Source organism: Penaeus monodon, chromosome 1 (genome assembly GCF_015228065.2).
Source record: "Penaeus monodon isolate SGIC_2016 chromosome 1, NSTDA_Pmon_1, whole genome shotgun sequence".
NCBI classification, from domain to species: domain Eukaryota; kingdom Metazoa; phylum Arthropoda; class Malacostraca; order Decapoda; family Penaeidae; genus Penaeus; species Penaeus monodon.
Window position 1 is genome coordinate 16092756 of NC_051386.1, and position 16518 is coordinate 16109273.

Below are 16518 nucleotides of genomic sequence, written 5' to 3' on the forward strand. Positions count from 1 at the left end.
GGAGAAAAGGAGGAGGAGGAAGGATAGACGTACTCGGAGACGAAAGGAGGACGAAGGAAGGAATGGGAAGTGGCATAACGAATAAAGAGGGAGACGGGCAGGTGTTCAAACCGTGCTGTTCACACACCCAAGAGCCCATTTGGAGGAGGAGGTCGGAGGACGGAGCGATACTGGAGGAGGAGAAAAAAGATGGCGGTGGAGCGAAACGCGAGCATAGATTTTCTCAAGTCCAGTTTGTCATAACTCCTCCAGGTATGAATTTCGATGCGTATTTTATTTTATTTATATTATTTATTTATTTATTTATTATTTTTTTTACTGATAAATCTATAGGAGACAGAAACCTATAACATATTTTTTTTTCTTTTCTTTTTTTTTTACCGATGAATATATAGATGGCGATAGAGATATTTATATGGTAAAAGTTCTTTTTTTTTATCTCCTGTCGATGGCATGAGATGGTAGTCATCAGGTTGCCATGGTAACATTCTAGGTAAACAGTACTTTTTGCGTACCATTGGGCAAGAAAAAAAAAGTGCGTGCGTGCGTGGGTGCGTGCGTACGTACGTTTGTCGATTATTTATTACATTGTTGTAATAAGTATACCTCTAACCATTAGCATCAACGTCACTGATGGTGATGTTTTTTGGCGCTGCTGTAATGATCATCATTATTGACAAAATATTACTTTGATTATTATTATTATTACCATAGCATCATTATTGTTATTGTTACTATTGGTATTACTACTTGAAATTGTATCGTTATTATCATGATCATTGCAATCATTATCACTGTTATTTTTGTATTTATTATCATTATCCCCAACCAACCCCACGTTACCCCCTCCCCCTTCTGCATCCTTCCCCCAACCATCCCCCACCTTACCCTACCTCCCCTCCCATTCTTCCCCAACTAACGTCTACCTTAACCCCAATCCCCCTCCCCCCTTCCCTTTCCCCCCAACCCCTACCTTCCTCCAACCTCCTCCCTTTCCCTTCATCTCAACCTCCCCCCCGTTCCCCTACCCACCCCTCCCCTATCCATCCCTAACCATACCCCCTCCCCCTACCCATCTCACACCCCTCCCCCCTTCCCCCTACCCATCTTATCTCCACCCCAGGCTCTTATCAACAATATAACTTTATTTTTAACATTTTTTCTCTCTCTTGCAGTCCGGGACCGAGCGCGCGTGGGCATCCGCAGTTCGCTCCCGTTCTCGACTGCCGGTATGGCCGCGGGAGCCTGTTCGTCGGGCCTGTCCTCCGGGTGAGCATCTTTCAAGTGTTTTGGAAGGGTGATATCTTTTGAAAAGTGGTATTTTTTCAGTGATATTTTATAAAATTTGATGATTTTTTAAAAGTGGTATTTTTTGGAGAGTGATGTTTTATAAAAGTGATGATTTTCAAAAAGTGATATTTTTTAAAAAAGTTATTATTAATTTTTTTTTCAGTTTTGCTTTTTTTTAGCATTTTATCAGTATTGTTATTTGTTTTACATTATTTTGTTTGTTTGTCTTGCTTTTTTGTTATTTTTTATTATTTATTTATTTATTTATTTATTGAAAGGTAAATGGCGAAGGGAAGGAAGGTAGAGTCAAATAATGAATGAAGGTCATAGATTATTTTAGGCTCTTGCTATATACAGACAGATAAATATATATATATATATATATATATATATATATATATATATATATATATATATATAACATATGTATATATAAACGTTTAACAGAAATGCACTTACACAATGTATATAGATAGATATATAAATAGATGGATAAATAGGTGGATAGATGAATAGAGAGCAGAGCCAACGATTCCAACCCATTCCCACCCATTCCAACCCATTCCCAACCCATTCCAGCTCTTCGGACACGCAGAGCCAGTCGAGCGGCGGAGACCACAAGAGCGACACCCCGACTCCTGAAGGCACAAGGAAGAACGGCGAGGGGTCTTCCTCGTCATCGTCTTCGTCAGCGTCCTCGTCGACCTCCGGCGTGGCCTCGGGCGTGAGTGTGCGCTGCGGGAAGGGCCACGAGCTGCCTGTGACTGCTGGTGAGTGCTAGAGGGGGAGGGGAGGTTAGGGGAGTGGGGGAGAGGAGGTTAGGGGGAGAGGGAGTGGGGAGGGGTGTTAGGGGGAGAGGGTGAGGGGTGGGGGAGGAGGAGGAGAGGTGGGTGGGAGGGAGGTAGCGGGGGAGGTAGCGGGGGTGGGAGATGAGGAAGGAGGGTGGAAGGGGGGGAGGGGGAGGTGGGTGGGAGGGGGAGAAGGGAGAGGGGGAAGGGGGAGAAAGGAAAGTGGGTTGGGGGGGATAGAAGGAAGGTGGGGGAGGGGAGTGGGAGTGGGGAAGGGAGGAAGAGTGGGAGGGGGAGAGGGGGGAAGTGAGAGGGAGGTGAGGGAAAGAGGGGGAGGGGGGAGAAAAAGGGAGGTGGAAGACAGAGGTGAATAGGAAGGTGAGAAGGTGGTGAGAAAGAAGGGAGGGAGGAAGAAAAGAAGAAAAGAGTAAATAAGGAAGGAGAGAGAGAGGAAGAGGGTAGGAAACAAAGAATATGAGGAAGAATGGAGGCAGGAAGAAGGAATATAGAAAAACGGGAAACAGAAAGAAAGGAGACAGGAAGAAAGAGATGGGTAAATCAACAGAAGGATAGAGAAGAAAAGAGAGAGGTAAAATGTAGTAAAGAAAGAAAGAAAAAGAAAAAAAAAAGAAAAATCTAATAGAGATAAATATAAAAACATAAGAAAATAAATACGAGAAAAAATAAATAAATAGAAAAACGTAAAAATAATAATAATAAAATAAATAAACACGAGTATACATACACACACATATACATGCAACGAGTCGCGAAGAATCTCTACAGCTCCACTTCCTTCTACAGGAGCAAGGGAATCCGCTGCCCTTCGTCAGGAGGTGGAGACGCTGCGTGCAGAGATCACGAAGGCGCGACAGACCATCTTGCACATGCAGGAGCGAGAGAAGAAGCTCAAGGAGAGGTTAGAACTTCAGAACTTCAATGTTGAAGCTTTTATTATATATATATATATATATATATATATATATATATATATATATATATATATATATATATATATATATATATATTATATTTATATTTTTTTTTTTTTTTTTTTTTGTCTTCTTTTTTTGGATGATTGCAATTGGATGGGGTGGTAGTATTAATCTTAGTAGTAGTAGTACAAGTTGTCGCAGTAGTGATAGGAGTAGTAGTAATAGCACCAGTAGTAGTAGTAGTAGTAGTAGTAGTAGTAGTTATTGTTGTTGTTGTTACAATAGTAATAGTAGTAGTAGTAGCTATAGTAGTAATAGCACTAGTAGTTAACAGTATGTAGTAACTAGTAAGTGGTGGTGGTTGTTGTGGTAATAGTAGTAATAGTAGCCGTAACAAGTAATAGTAGTAGCTGTAGCAACAGTAATGTTAATAGTTATAGTAGCACTATTAATAATAAAAGTAATAGTAAGTAGTAGTAGTAATAGTCGTAATAATAGCAGTGGTAGTAGTGATAGCAGTAGTGATAACGCTAGTATAATAATAATAATGATAATAGTAGTGATGATAGTAGTAATAGTAGTCGTATCAAGTAATTAGTAGTAATAGTAACAGTAATATTGAGAGTAACAGTAATACTAACGAAAGTTGTAGTAATAAATCCCCCACTTTTTACCCACCCCCTCCCTCTAACCCGGAGCCTCTCCCCCTTCCCCAGACTGGGCGAGAGGGCGTCCCGTGGGCTGGAGCGCAGCGGGGGCGGAGGTGGGCGTGTGGAGAACCTAAGCCTGGGGGAACGACGCCCATCCGCCCTCGTCCGTCGCTATGGCAACCTCTACGCCCAGGCCAGGGTGGATACGCTCGACGCTCTGGATACCCTTCCGGATCTCAAGAACGCGGAGGAACTCAAGTCGAAGCTGCTGTTCAGCGTCGTTGTGGTGAGTTTTTTTTTTTTTTTTTTTTTTTTTTGTGTGTGTGTGTGTGTGTGTGTGTGTGTGTGTGTGTGTGTGTGTGTGTGTGTGTGTGTGTGTGTGTGTGTGTGTGTGTGTGTGTGTGAAAGAGAAAGTGAGTGAGAGAAAGAAAGAAAGAGTGAGAGAGAGAGAGAGAGAGAGAGAGAGAGAGGGAGAGGGAGAGGGAGAGGGAGAGAGGAGAGGGAGAAGGAGAGGGAGAGAGAGAGGAGAGGAGAGGGAGAGAGAGAGGGAGAGAGAGAGGAGAGAGAGAGAGGGAGAGAGAGAGGAGAGAGAGAGAGGGAGAGAGAGAGGGAGAGGGAGAGGGAGAGGGAGAGAGGGAGAGGGAGAGAGTGAAAGAAAGTGAGAGTAGGGTTATTGTGGAATGGGGGGTAGGGGGCGGAGAAGGAGGGAGGTGTGCGTGTGTGTGATGGTATTTCGCTCCTGGATTGTTTTTTCTGTGTAATTATTGACTCTCTCTCTCTCCCTCTCCACTTTCCTTCCTTTTATATTTTTTATGTCCGTAGTTTTTATCGTAATTTTATCGTAAGGCAAATTACGAAAAGGATATTTACACCCAGTGGAACAAGCAATCATGTTAATCATTAACTTCCAACAGTAAGGTTCATACCATCATATCCTTAATTAAACTGATATTCTGAAACTCTTCAATAAATTAACAATAACGTAACGTACCACTATAACGTCAACATAATTATCACTTATAACGTTTATTTATTCAGTAATTTGTATATAACTTTAGTCCTCCATAACGTAAATATAACTATATATAATATATATTTATTCATTAGTTGACAACATTTTATTCATGCAATTATTTATAGCATTTATTTATCCAATGATTTATGACATTCATTCATTAAATAATTTATATAATTTATTTATTTAATAATTCGTAACATTGATTTATGTAATGATTCATAACATTTATTCATTTAATAATTTATAACATTTAATTATTCAGTCATTTATAACATTTTATTATTCAATATTTCCTAACACTTATTTATTCAATAATTCATAGCACTTATTTATTCAACACCTCATAACATTTATTTATCCAATAACGTAATAACATTTATATGCTAACTCCCCCCCCGTCCCTCTTCCAGCTGGCCTTCCGCTCAGCCTCGGCCTCTGCAGCATCCCTACGAGAGGAAGTCAGGCGTGTGATGCAAGTCCCGCCCCCGCCGCCCACGGGAGACATTCACAGCCAAGACCTCTACGCCCACGACCCCCACACCCACGCTCTCGAAGTGGGCGTGTCGGCGTTCCTGACTGCCAACATCGATAAGCACGACCTGACGAAGAATGTGGATGTGAGTTTCTCGTTATGGAGATTATTGTAGAGGACAGAGGAGAGATAATTATATGGGTAGATAGATAGATAAATAAATGTATGGATAGATAGATAGATAGATAAATGTATAGATAGATAGATAGATAGATAGATAAATGTATGGATAGATAGATAGATAGATAGATAAATGTATGGATAGATAGATAGATAGATAGATAAATGTATGGATAGATAGATAGATAGATAGATAAATGTATGGATAGATAGATAGATAGATAAATGTATGGAGACATTGATATATGGATAGATATAGATAAATATATGGATAGACAGATAGATGTATGAATGGATAGATAGATAACTATATGGATAGATAGACAGGCAAGTAAATGTAGAGGATAGCAAACAATAAATATATGAATTGATAGATAGATAAACGAATGTAAAAGACAGATAATTGTAAATATATGGATATATAGATAGATAAATAAGCGTAGAAAGCAGATAACAGGTAAATATATGGAGAGATAGATAAATAAATTAAGGTAGAGGGCAGATAATGGATAGATGAATAAATAAATAAATATAGTCGACAGATAAATATGAATAAATTAATGTAGCGGATATATAACATATAAATATAATGATAAGTAGGGAAATTAATTAATGTAGAGGGCAGATAACAGATAAATATAAGAACAAATAAATAGATTACATTAATTAAAGGGCAGATGATAGATAAACAGACGGATAGATAGGTGATGATTGTGAGTGAGTAGATAAGTAGATAGATACCTGAATATTGGATGAATGTATGAATTAACTGACACAATAGATACATATGACTAATTGAACATTGATAGATAAATGAATATGTATAAATGGATTAAAGAAAGAAAGAAAAAAAAGTAGAGATAGATAGATAGATAGATAGATAGATAGATAGATAGATAGTTAGTTAGTTAGTTAGTTAGTTAGTAAAGCAGACTGACTGATTACCAACTAAAACCTTCCCTCGCACCTTCTTTCCCCCGCAGGAGGTGTGCCAGCAGATCTGGGCGACGCTGTACGACTACCCGGCCCTGAAGTCGTGCGAGGGCCTCCTGCAGTACATCAAGGACTGCGTGCGCCTGGCGTGGGGCCTCAGCAACCAGACGCCGGCCTTCGTGATCGACTACGAGACGCGTGTCTTCAGGAAGGAATACCACGTCCGCTTCCACACCGCCGACCCCGAGAGCGACGCCATCAAGACCTACCTGTGGCCGGCGCTGCTGGAGGGCCCCGGGGGAACGTGCGTGCAGAAGGGCGTCGTCATCACCTAAGGGTTGAATGTCGGAGGAAGGGGGGCGCCTCGCGTGCGTCGAGGCGTCACTGGGACCAATCGTTGGGCGGAGGGGTGAGTGGGTCGTGTCTGCCCGTCTGTGTTTGTTTGTTTTTTTCTTTTTTCTTTGTCTCCTTTTTTTTCTTCTTTTCTCTCTCTTTCTCTTTCTCACTCTCTCTGTGAAGCTCGCTTTTGCAAATCATCTTGAAAAAAAAGCTTGACCTCAGTTCTATATATATTGGTAAAACAGCAAATACAATGAATGAACGCATAACTAAAAGCGACAAGACTTCTACTACATTAATATCACTTGCTTATATTGAATAATAATATAATTATTATTTATTAATCTTCTTTGTCTTCATTCCGCAGGTCGAGAACTAGGGTCCCCCCCCTTTCCCTCTACCCCCTCATCACCCTGGACTGCGTACTGTACATACATTTCGCTGTACATAATAATTGTACATTACTCTACGTACAACGGACAGCAGAAGCTCCACAAAGAAAGTAGTGGGGACCTTTGTATACTACGAAGAAATAATGTACCCAATTTCTCTATATATGTATATCTTTACCGAATGTGTATTATACTAACTTGTAATTAAGTTAATTAGGGAAGTGGATATTGCTGTTTAGGCTCATTATGAAATCTTAATTGAAGTTTATTGTTTGTTTGTTTAAAGGAGAGAGTACAGTTGGACTTTGATGTATAAATGAAGAAATAATGACGATGTGTTTGGATTATTAACTGTACTCTTAGTTAACGAAGTATTCTTTATAGTATAGTTGTGTATATTGGAAAGGTGTTCGTGTGTAGTGACTTTGTCAATTTATGAAATCAAAAAAAGGTAGGAAAAGCAAGTTTGAAACGAGTTGTGTTTCACTCAAGCTTGATGTTTTTAGATTTTTTTTTTAATTGCAATATTCATTCAACCTTCGTGTTTGTTCTTATGCAAAAATATTCTTTTTTTTCCATCAAATTTCCTTTTTATTTAAGATTGTCTTTACTTATGAGGTGTTTGAAGGTCTCTTTTACTATACATATCTGTTAATAGGTGTTTTTTAGTGTATTCCGAGTCGAATATACGAAATAGAAGCGCCATATCTGTTTTTTTCATTTTATTATTATTATTTTATTACGAGTAACGTCGATTTGAAAAAGGGACGAAAAAAAAAAAAAATCAAATTTTCTGATTATGACCTACAATGAATTTCCTTATTTATATAATTTAATCTTAGTTCTTAATCTATTCTTTCTTTTGTGTTCTCTTGTCTCATATTTATTCGTTCTTGTTATTATTTATCAGTACACTCCCATAGCTTTAATGTGCGGAAATATTCTTAATAATTTAGAATAGTATTTTTTTTCCCCCCCCAAGTAATTTAATTTTTTCCCCTCTCAGGCCTTTCCTTGGTGATAGTTCTTGCCTGTCTAGAAATATAAAAAAAATTGTGAAGATATTATGTTAGGATTATATATGTGCGAGTGCGGGTGTATATACACATATATATATGTGTATATATATGTATACACACATACATGTATGTATGTGTACATGTATATACATATAATGTATATAGGTTTGCATGTATGAGGGTGTGCGTGTGTATATATGTAAGCTTAAAAAAAAAAAATTATGTCATCTGTCAGCAAACCAGAGATATTACAGAACTTTTTTTTCCAAATATAGTTCTGGCTTCTATCCCGAATATGTATTTTCGGTGTGTGTGGGGGAGGGGGGGGGCGATGTTGACTGAAATCAAACACACCCCTCCTCCTCCCCCTGTCCCTCTCCCTCCCCCCCTCCCCCCTCTGGCTAGTATTACGACGCGTGCCATCTACTTCGGTAGAATTTTTCTTAAATGTAAATGGAAATATATAATAAAGGTTTAATAACACTTGGAAAAACGGTATTTTTTTAGTTGCATTCCTTTTTTCTTTTTCTTCTTTTTTTTGAGTACTTTATTTTTCTGAATATACATGCAAAACAAACCTACAGTCATACATACATACACAGAAAACAAACAAAAATACATACTGTACATACATGTATTAGACCATGAAGAAGAAGAAGAAGAAAAAAAAAAAAAAAAACAACAATAACTTAACATCTCGTTACACGCAAACATTACAACTTTACACGGCAAACGCACTAATGCATTTGTCAATTAATAATGAATTTCCTTTCTTTCATACCTACTTCACTCACCGATTTGTTACATATATTGACTACACTGTTTCAGAATGTACAGCGTATAATTCACGTAATTATTAATGAGTAGGCTAAAGAAATTGACAAACGCAGTACAAAATCATTATGTAGACCTTTGTTTAATAAAAAAAAAAAAAAAAGGATATTCATTGTTACCTTGATTATTAATACTGTTCTAGATCTGGCATTGTTATAGTCAATAGTGTTATTAGTCTCGTCCTAGGTATTATTATTAGCAGTATCAATAATCACTTTCATCATCAGTCATATAAAATAGCAACCTTTTTTTTATTACAATGCTCATCGATAGAAACTCATAATTTCCGTATGTGTTATTACTATCATTTTCATTATCAGTATCATTATATTTATCTTTTTGTTGCTATCATCATCATTATCGTTTACATGATCCTCTAACAAAGATCATCATTTATAATTATCTTGTTACAAAAATCATTATCAAATATTACTCCCGTTACCATACCTTAATACAGCCTACCACTACCAACCAAAGAAAAATATACCACACTAAATACTGTTCGTATTTGTACACTTAGGTTACACAAATATTGTCACGTAAGGTTTTATATATAATCACTAATTATGATTACATTCAATCCTTATCATCAAGGGGATAACGCCATCATCAAGGGGATAACGCCACATAACCCTTCGTTTCCAGCCACGAGGGTCCCTCATGGCGAGTCTCCAGGCAGTCTCTCTGCCCATCTCTAACTCCTCGCGACAGGTCTCGTCGAGCTGCCCAAGCCATGATCTCGTGGGTGGTCCCACAGGCCTCTTCCACCCAGGGTTGTCTCGCAAAGAGACAACCTGATGGGCAGAGTCATCCACAGGGAAACGAGCTAGGTGGCCATATAGCCTGAGTTGGCGATCCCGGATTATCCAAGTCCCATGCCAGTCTCACGGTTTAGCCGTCGGCTGGACACGTGGTCCTGCAAACTGTACCCCATGATTCGGCGAAGTGACTTGTTACAAAAGGCATCAAGATCAGACTCCAAGGCACTAGATAGTGTCCAGGTTTCACCTCCACAGAGCAAAAGTGGCAGTATCAAGGTCTTGAAGACATGTAGTGTGGTCCTTCTGCATAGGTACTGACATCTCCAAATCTCTTGTTGATCGAGTTCATGGCTCCTGTTGCCAGACCAATCTGTCTACTGACTTCTTGGTCTGACAGCCCAGAGATATGGACTACACTACCAAGGTATGTAAAGCTCTCTGACTTCAATGTCCTCACCGCAAGCATGGATCGACTGAAAGGGTTCCCCTAACAAGCCCCCAAAGTCCTGAATCTTCGTCTTGGTCCAGGAGACCTCTAGGCCTAAGGGTTTTGCCTCATTGCTAAATGCATTAAGAGCCACCACCAGTGAATCCAGGGACTCAGATAGGATAGCAACATCGACAAAGTCAAGATCTGAGACCTTGATATTGCCCAGTGTTGCTCCACACTGACTTTGGCTAGTAGCTCTGCCCATTATCCAGTCCATACAGGTGTTGATAAGTGTTGGTGCAAGGACACAGCCTTGCTTCACCCCTGAATTAACAGGGAAGAAGGTTGACAGCCCCCCCCCCACACACACACACACTTTACAGCACTTTCAGTACCAGTATATAGGCTTGCTATTAGCGATTCTCGATGCACCGAATCAAACACCTTCTTGAGGTTAATGTAGACTGCAAGCAACCCACGACCAAATTAACAACGGAGTTCCACAATTACTCGAAGTGCTAGTATTCAGTTTATTGTGGACTTGCCAGGAGTAAATCCAGACTGCTCCGGTCTCTGATGCCTTAGTAGAGGGTCACGGATCCGTTTCAGAAGAATGTGGGCAAAAACTTTGCCTGGTATGCTGAGCAGTGTAATGCCACGGTAGTTGCTACAGTCCCGGTGATCTCCTTTCCCCTTCCTGCCCCTTAACAGGTCAGGGAGAATGGTACCGAACTGCCAGATGGCAGTCAAGACTGCATGCAAGCCCCGAGCCATTGGTTCACCCCCAGCCTTTAGAAGTTCAGCAGGGATATCACATATGCCAATGGCTTTCCCACACTTCAGCTTGGAAATTGCCATCCTAACCTCCATTAGGTTAGGAGGTTCCTTGCTGATGGGTGAGTCTGGCAAAGGTATTGTGATATTGCTTGCATCCAAGCTAACTATTGGAGTGTCTACCTGGTACAGCTGCTCAAGATACGTTCACGAACCCCATGATCTCAGATGATCTGTTCAGCTTTCTCAGGGCTTGGTAGGCAGGGTGAAGGTCGTTTACCAAGAAATGGCCTTCAACCTCCTCGGCAAGATTCCTGATGAACTGTTCCTTTTCCCTTCTTAGCAGTGTCCAAGCCCTATGCATCAAAGAGTGATGCAAGACCTGGTTGCTATTCAGCCAAGCCATACAACATGCTTCAGTGGCCTCTAATGTCTCCAGGGAGATAGAATTCTGCCTTCCCCTCGGGCGTACACCAATGGACTCCTGGAGTGGCCACTGGAGGGATGGGGAGTTTTGAAGTGAACCTGTAGGGTAGCCACAACCAGCTATGGTCAGTGCCACAGAACTCAGCACTCTGGAGGATCCTCCATCGCATGCTAACAAGAATATGGTCGATTTCTTTGGCCACTGTACCCTTATTGCCATACCATGTCCAGCGATGCAGGTTGGAATGCTGGTACCAGGGGCCAGAGTTCCTCATTCTCTGGGACCTAGCAAAGTCCCTGTTCTCACTGCTGAGATCAGCTCCTGAGCCATGGGGGCCGACAGACATCTCATAGCCAGCTCGGTCACAGCCGGATACCATACTGAAGTCGCCCAGAACAATGCGAACATCTTGCCGGGGGCAATTGCCTGCCACAGATGAGTCTAGCATAGAATGCCTCTTTCACATCGAGTTTACAAACATCAGTAGGAGTGTGTACAGCAATAAGAGACATGAAACCAAAGGTATGCTTCACTCTCAGTGTCATAATATGCTTATCAACCAGTGTCACTTCGACTACCAAGGGCTGAAGTCAGCTGGAGATGGCTATGGCTACTCCCTGGAGGTGATGACCATTGCTGTGGCCCGACCAGTAATAGGTGTACCAACCCATGCTGATCATGCAGCTGCCAGGTCTTCTCATTTCCGAGAGGGCAGCCACCTCAACTCCCAGTTGCTCCAATTCCTTTGATAGCAGAGGTAACCGCTCATCCTGCCGCAAGGACTGGATGTTCCAAGCGCCTATCCAGAAAGCTCGCCTGAGGTTAAGCCTTGGGCGGTCACTCCGGGTGCATGCCACTCTGCCACTCCCGCCGACGCTGCCTCAAATAAACGGGATCAGCAGGCTGTGGCGCACCCCGTCCACCTGTGGGGTTACCTAGGGCTTTGCCCCATAAGCTTCATGGTGGGTTGGCGCCTGCTGGGTCGCAGGCGAGACTGGTAACTCTCGTTCCCATCCTGTGCCCAGACATTTGCCCTCCCAATGGGACCCATATCCCACCGTGATTGCAGGGTGGGAGGGACAGCACCCCTCCCCCAGGTATATCCATTGATGATGGTAGTTGCCAGTGAGATAATTCACTTGCAATAGCTGAAAGGAAGCTATATGAAGATCGATAGATCAACAGACAGCCAGAGGAGGAGACAAAGAGACACAGACATGAGAGAGAGACAGACAGACAGATAAGAGAGACAGACAGACAGATACATACATTATATATATATATATATATATATATATATATATATATATATATATATTATATATGTGTATATTATAAACATACATATATATACATACATATATTTTTTCTTTCTTTTTTTTTTTTTTTTTTTTTTTTTTGGGTGGGGGGCTTTATAATGAGCATGTTTATTCAACTTAACTCACTTTACAAGATTTCTCTTAAAATTCTAAATATTCATTGCTATCAAATTCACATTACACGTTCATACTTTATACGTACACACGCAATTAACAATATACAAAATCTAAGAAAGGAATTAAGACCCTATGTTTTTGAGAGGAAAAGTTTTCAAATATCCCCAGTGACTCTCAAAAACAAAAAAATTCTCCATATTTTTTTGGGGTCTGGATACAGAATGATCTAGAAATATATTTAACGTACTTCTGTTGTAAAATAACACGGCTAGGCTTTTCTAGTGAAAAAAAATAAGCACAATTGAAGTAAGGTGGGCCTCTAGTAACGAATTTCAGGCTTATTTTCAGGCTAAACGATGACTTAAAATAGCACAGCGCGTTGCCGAAATCCTGAACGCCGCGTCGGTACTTTCCATGATCTACCAAAGACGGCTTAGGCGAGGTAGTATGGCCAGTACACGAGATTAAACAGAAAAAACACGCACGGCAGAACAATCCTCGTGGTTTTCTCAAGGCGTTCTTCGCGGGAGAGCTGCATCTGGGGCGTTACTTTGGGGGACATTTTTACGCCCATCACCTGGAAGTAATGAAAAGGTGGTTTCTAAGTAAGGGGGTTGTGAGTGGTTCTAAGTGGGGTTTCTAAGGGGGTTGTGAGTGGTTCCAAGTGGGGTTTCTCAATGACAGTCGCTAAGGGGTTATAACTAGGTTTCTAAGAGGTTTTAAATGAGAGGTTTCTAAATGGCAGTTGCTAAGTGCGGTTTCGCATTTATTTGTTCTCTTTCCGCTTATGTTTCCTTGTTACTGTCTTTTTCCTGTTCTCTTTTTCCATAGCCTTTAATCTACATACATAAACACACATGTGTCGTTAATTTTAGCGAAAGTGATTGACCGTTTCCCTGCTAAACTATTTCCCAAATTTTAAACTACTATCTTACTGGCTGGCACCACGTTTAATTTTTGAACTAAACTTGATGCCTATTGCAGCCTTTACTGTTTGAATCTAATGCACTGTAGTTGATAAAGCACACACACACACAAATTCCCTTGGATGCTGGTTGTTTTGTAGTAAGTATTAAAATCACTAACATCTAAATTTTAAAATCAAATCAACCTATTACTGAGGAATTGCGATGTTTCTAATTAGGGAAATACCTAAACAATAGTGTACCTGAATGTCGATTTATTTCAACGACCTAACAACAAAGATGACAATTACGGTAGCACCGCCTGACGAGGAAACTACTCTTACTCGAAATGTCATGGTTTCCCTGTGCTTTTACTCTGGGTGTTTGTGTTTAGTCTTCCTCTCATTTCATTTCTATGTCATCCTTTGTTTCATTTCTCTTTCACTTCACGTTTGTACACTTGTTGCTGTGTTTGTGTGTGTTCATATCTATGTGGAAATACTGAATGTAATTGCTGTCACTACCCGTTTCACTGTTGCATTCACTACCCGTTTCACTGTTGCATTCACTACCCGTTTCACTGTTGCATTCACTACCCGTTTCACTGTTGCATTCACTACCCGTTTCACTGTTGCATTCACTACCCGTTTCACTGTTGCATTCACTACCCGTTTCACTGTTGCATTCACTACCCGTTTCACTGTTGCATTCACTACCCGTTTCACTGTTGCATTCACTACCCGTTTCACTGTTGCATTCACTACCCGTTTCACTGTTGCATTCACTACCCGTTTCACTGTTGCATTCACTACCCGTTTCACTGTTGCATTCACTACCCGTTTCACTGTTGCATTCACTACCCGTTTCACTGTTGCATTCACTACCCGCTTCACTGTTGCATTCACTACCTGCTTCACTGTTGCATTCACTACCTGCTTCACTGTTGCATTCACTACCTGCTTCACTGTTGCATTCACTACCTGCTTCACTGTTGCATTCACTACCTGCTTCACTGTTGCATTCACTAACTGTCGCCGTTGTCAATACTAACTGTCGCCGTTGTCAATACTAACTGTCGCCGTTGTCAATACTAACTGTCGCCGTTGTCAATACTGTCACTGTTGCCAATACTGCTTATGAGTCTTGTCCCTCGTTACCTGCTGCACAGCGGTGGGCACAGGCGCCGTCTTCCCGCGAGGGGCTTTCCGTATACTGTTGATTGGTAAGGAGATTGGGTGAGGATTAGAGGGATTAGAAATTAGACGATATTAAGATTACTTTGATGATTAATAATTAGGGATATTAAGTTCGATGATCAGTGATTAGGGTGATTTGTAAGATGATTTGCGATTAGATTAGATTGATTTAATTATTAGTGATTCGAGGCATGTGGTCTGATGATTAGTGATGAGAGAATCAAATAATTAGTGACTGGAGAGGTTAGCTTGATGATTAGAGATTGGAATTCGTATCGATAAGACTCCTTATCCAAACGACCTCTTATTAACGGTATTTTATATAAGAATTTTCATATAAAAACTCTTTGCCAACAGCATCCCTTATTTGAAACACCTCTTCTCTCTAAAACCCCTTATAAAAAATTAAAATACTCCACTGACTTAAATACCCCATCTTAAATTACTCCTTCGTCAACAATACCTTCTATCTTAAAATACCTCTTAACAACAATACCCCCTATCTTGAAATGCCCCTCACCTTGAAATGCCCCTCACCTTGAAATGCCCCTCACCTTGAAATGCCCCTCACCTTGAAATGCCCCTCACCTTGAAATGCCCCTCACCTTGAAATGCCCCTCACCTTGAAATGCCCCTCACCTTGAAATGCCCCTCACCTTGAAATGTCCCTCATCTTGAAATGTCCCTCACCTTGAAATGCCCCTCACCTTGAAATGCCCCTCACCTTGAAATGCCCCTCATCTTGAAATGCCCCTCATCTTGAAATGCCCCTCATCTTGAAATGCCCCTCACCTTGAAATGCCCCTCACCTTGAAATGCCCCTCACCTTGAAATGTCCCTTATCTTAAAATGCCCCTCACCTTGAAATGCCCCCTTATCTCGAAACACTCCTTATCAACACTCACACAAGGACGACTCCATACTCGAAGAGTGTGAGGAGCGAGAGGACGATGCACATGAACATCCAGACGTCGACGGCCTTCACGTAGCTTGTCTCTGGGCTGATCTGTCTGTGGAGGGGGGGAGGGGAGGAGGGTAAGGTCGTGTGGGAGGGAAGAGGAGGGAAGGGGAGGGGGTGGAAGGAAGGGAAAGGAGGGGAGAGGGGGAGAGGGGGACAGGGAGAGGGGGACAGGGAGGGAGGGAGGGAGAAGGGGACAGGGAGGGAGGGAGAGGGGACAGGGACAGGGAGGGAGGGAGGGAGGGAGAGGGGGACAGGGAGGGAGGGAGGGAGGGGGAGGGGAGGGGAAGGGAGGGAGACAGGGAGAGGGGGAGAGGGAGGGAGACAGGGAGAGGGGAGAGGGAGGGAGACAGGGAGAGGGGGAAGGGAGGGAGGGAGGGAGAGGGGAGAGGGGGACAAGGAGGGAGGGAGGGAGACAGGGAGAGGGGGACAGGGAGGAGGGAGGGAGGGAGACAGGGAGAGGGGGACAGGGAGGGAGGGAGGGAGGGAGACAGGGAGAGGGGGAGGGAGGGAGGGAGGGAGACAGGGAGGGAGGGAGACAGGGAGAGGGGGACAGGGAGACAGGGAGAGGGGGACAGGGAGGGGGAGAGGAGACAGGGAGAGGGGGACAGGGAGGGGGAGAGGGAGACAGGGAGAGGGGGACAGGGAGGGAGGGAGGGGGACAGGGAGAGGGGGACAGGGAGGGGGGAGGGAGGGAGACAGGGAGAGGGGGACAGGGAGGGAGGGAGGGAGAGGAGGAAGGGAAGGGAGGAGGGGGACAGGAGGGAGGGCGGGAGGGAGG

At 42.2% G+C, this 16518-nt stretch overlaps 2 protein-coding genes across 3 annotated transcripts in view; one reads left to right on the top strand and one right to left on the bottom strand.

The window, feature by feature from the left end:
- The window catches only part of LOC119594823, a 52158-nt gene extending 43649 nt beyond the window's left edge, over window positions 1-8509 (top strand). The window contains exons 1-8 of one of the 2 annotated variants that reach the window (XM_037943936.1): window positions 1-252; window positions 1176-1269; window positions 1870-2060; window positions 2883-2997; window positions 3730-3949; window positions 5092-5298; window positions 6317-6675; window positions 6973-8509. The exon at window positions 1-252 is cut by the window's left edge and continues 30 nt beyond it. In XM_037943936.1, the coding sequence (XP_037799864.1) occupies window positions 63-252; window positions 1176-1269; window positions 1870-2060; window positions 2883-2997; window positions 3730-3949; window positions 5092-5298; window positions 6317-6601 (1302 nt within the window). In that variant the 5' untranslated portion in view covers window positions 1-62 and the 3' untranslated portion in view covers window positions 6602-6675; window positions 6973-8509. The remainder of the gene's footprint in view (window positions 253-1175; window positions 1270-1869; window positions 2061-2882; window positions 2998-3729; window positions 3950-5091; window positions 5299-6316; window positions 6676-6972) is intronic. The other variant, XM_037943995.1, reaches the window with a different exon arrangement.
- Window positions 8510-12648: 4139 nt separating this feature from the next.
- The window catches only part of LOC119595022 (glycine receptor subunit alpha-1-like), a gene marked incomplete in the record, with an annotated part of 22735 nt that continues 18865 nt past the window's right edge, over window positions 12649-16518 (bottom strand). The window contains 3 exon segments of the mRNA XM_037944184.1: window positions 12649-13255; window positions 14741-14795; window positions 15685-15791. Coding sequence (XP_037800112.1) covers window positions 13112-13255; window positions 14741-14795; window positions 15685-15791 — 306 coding nt within the window.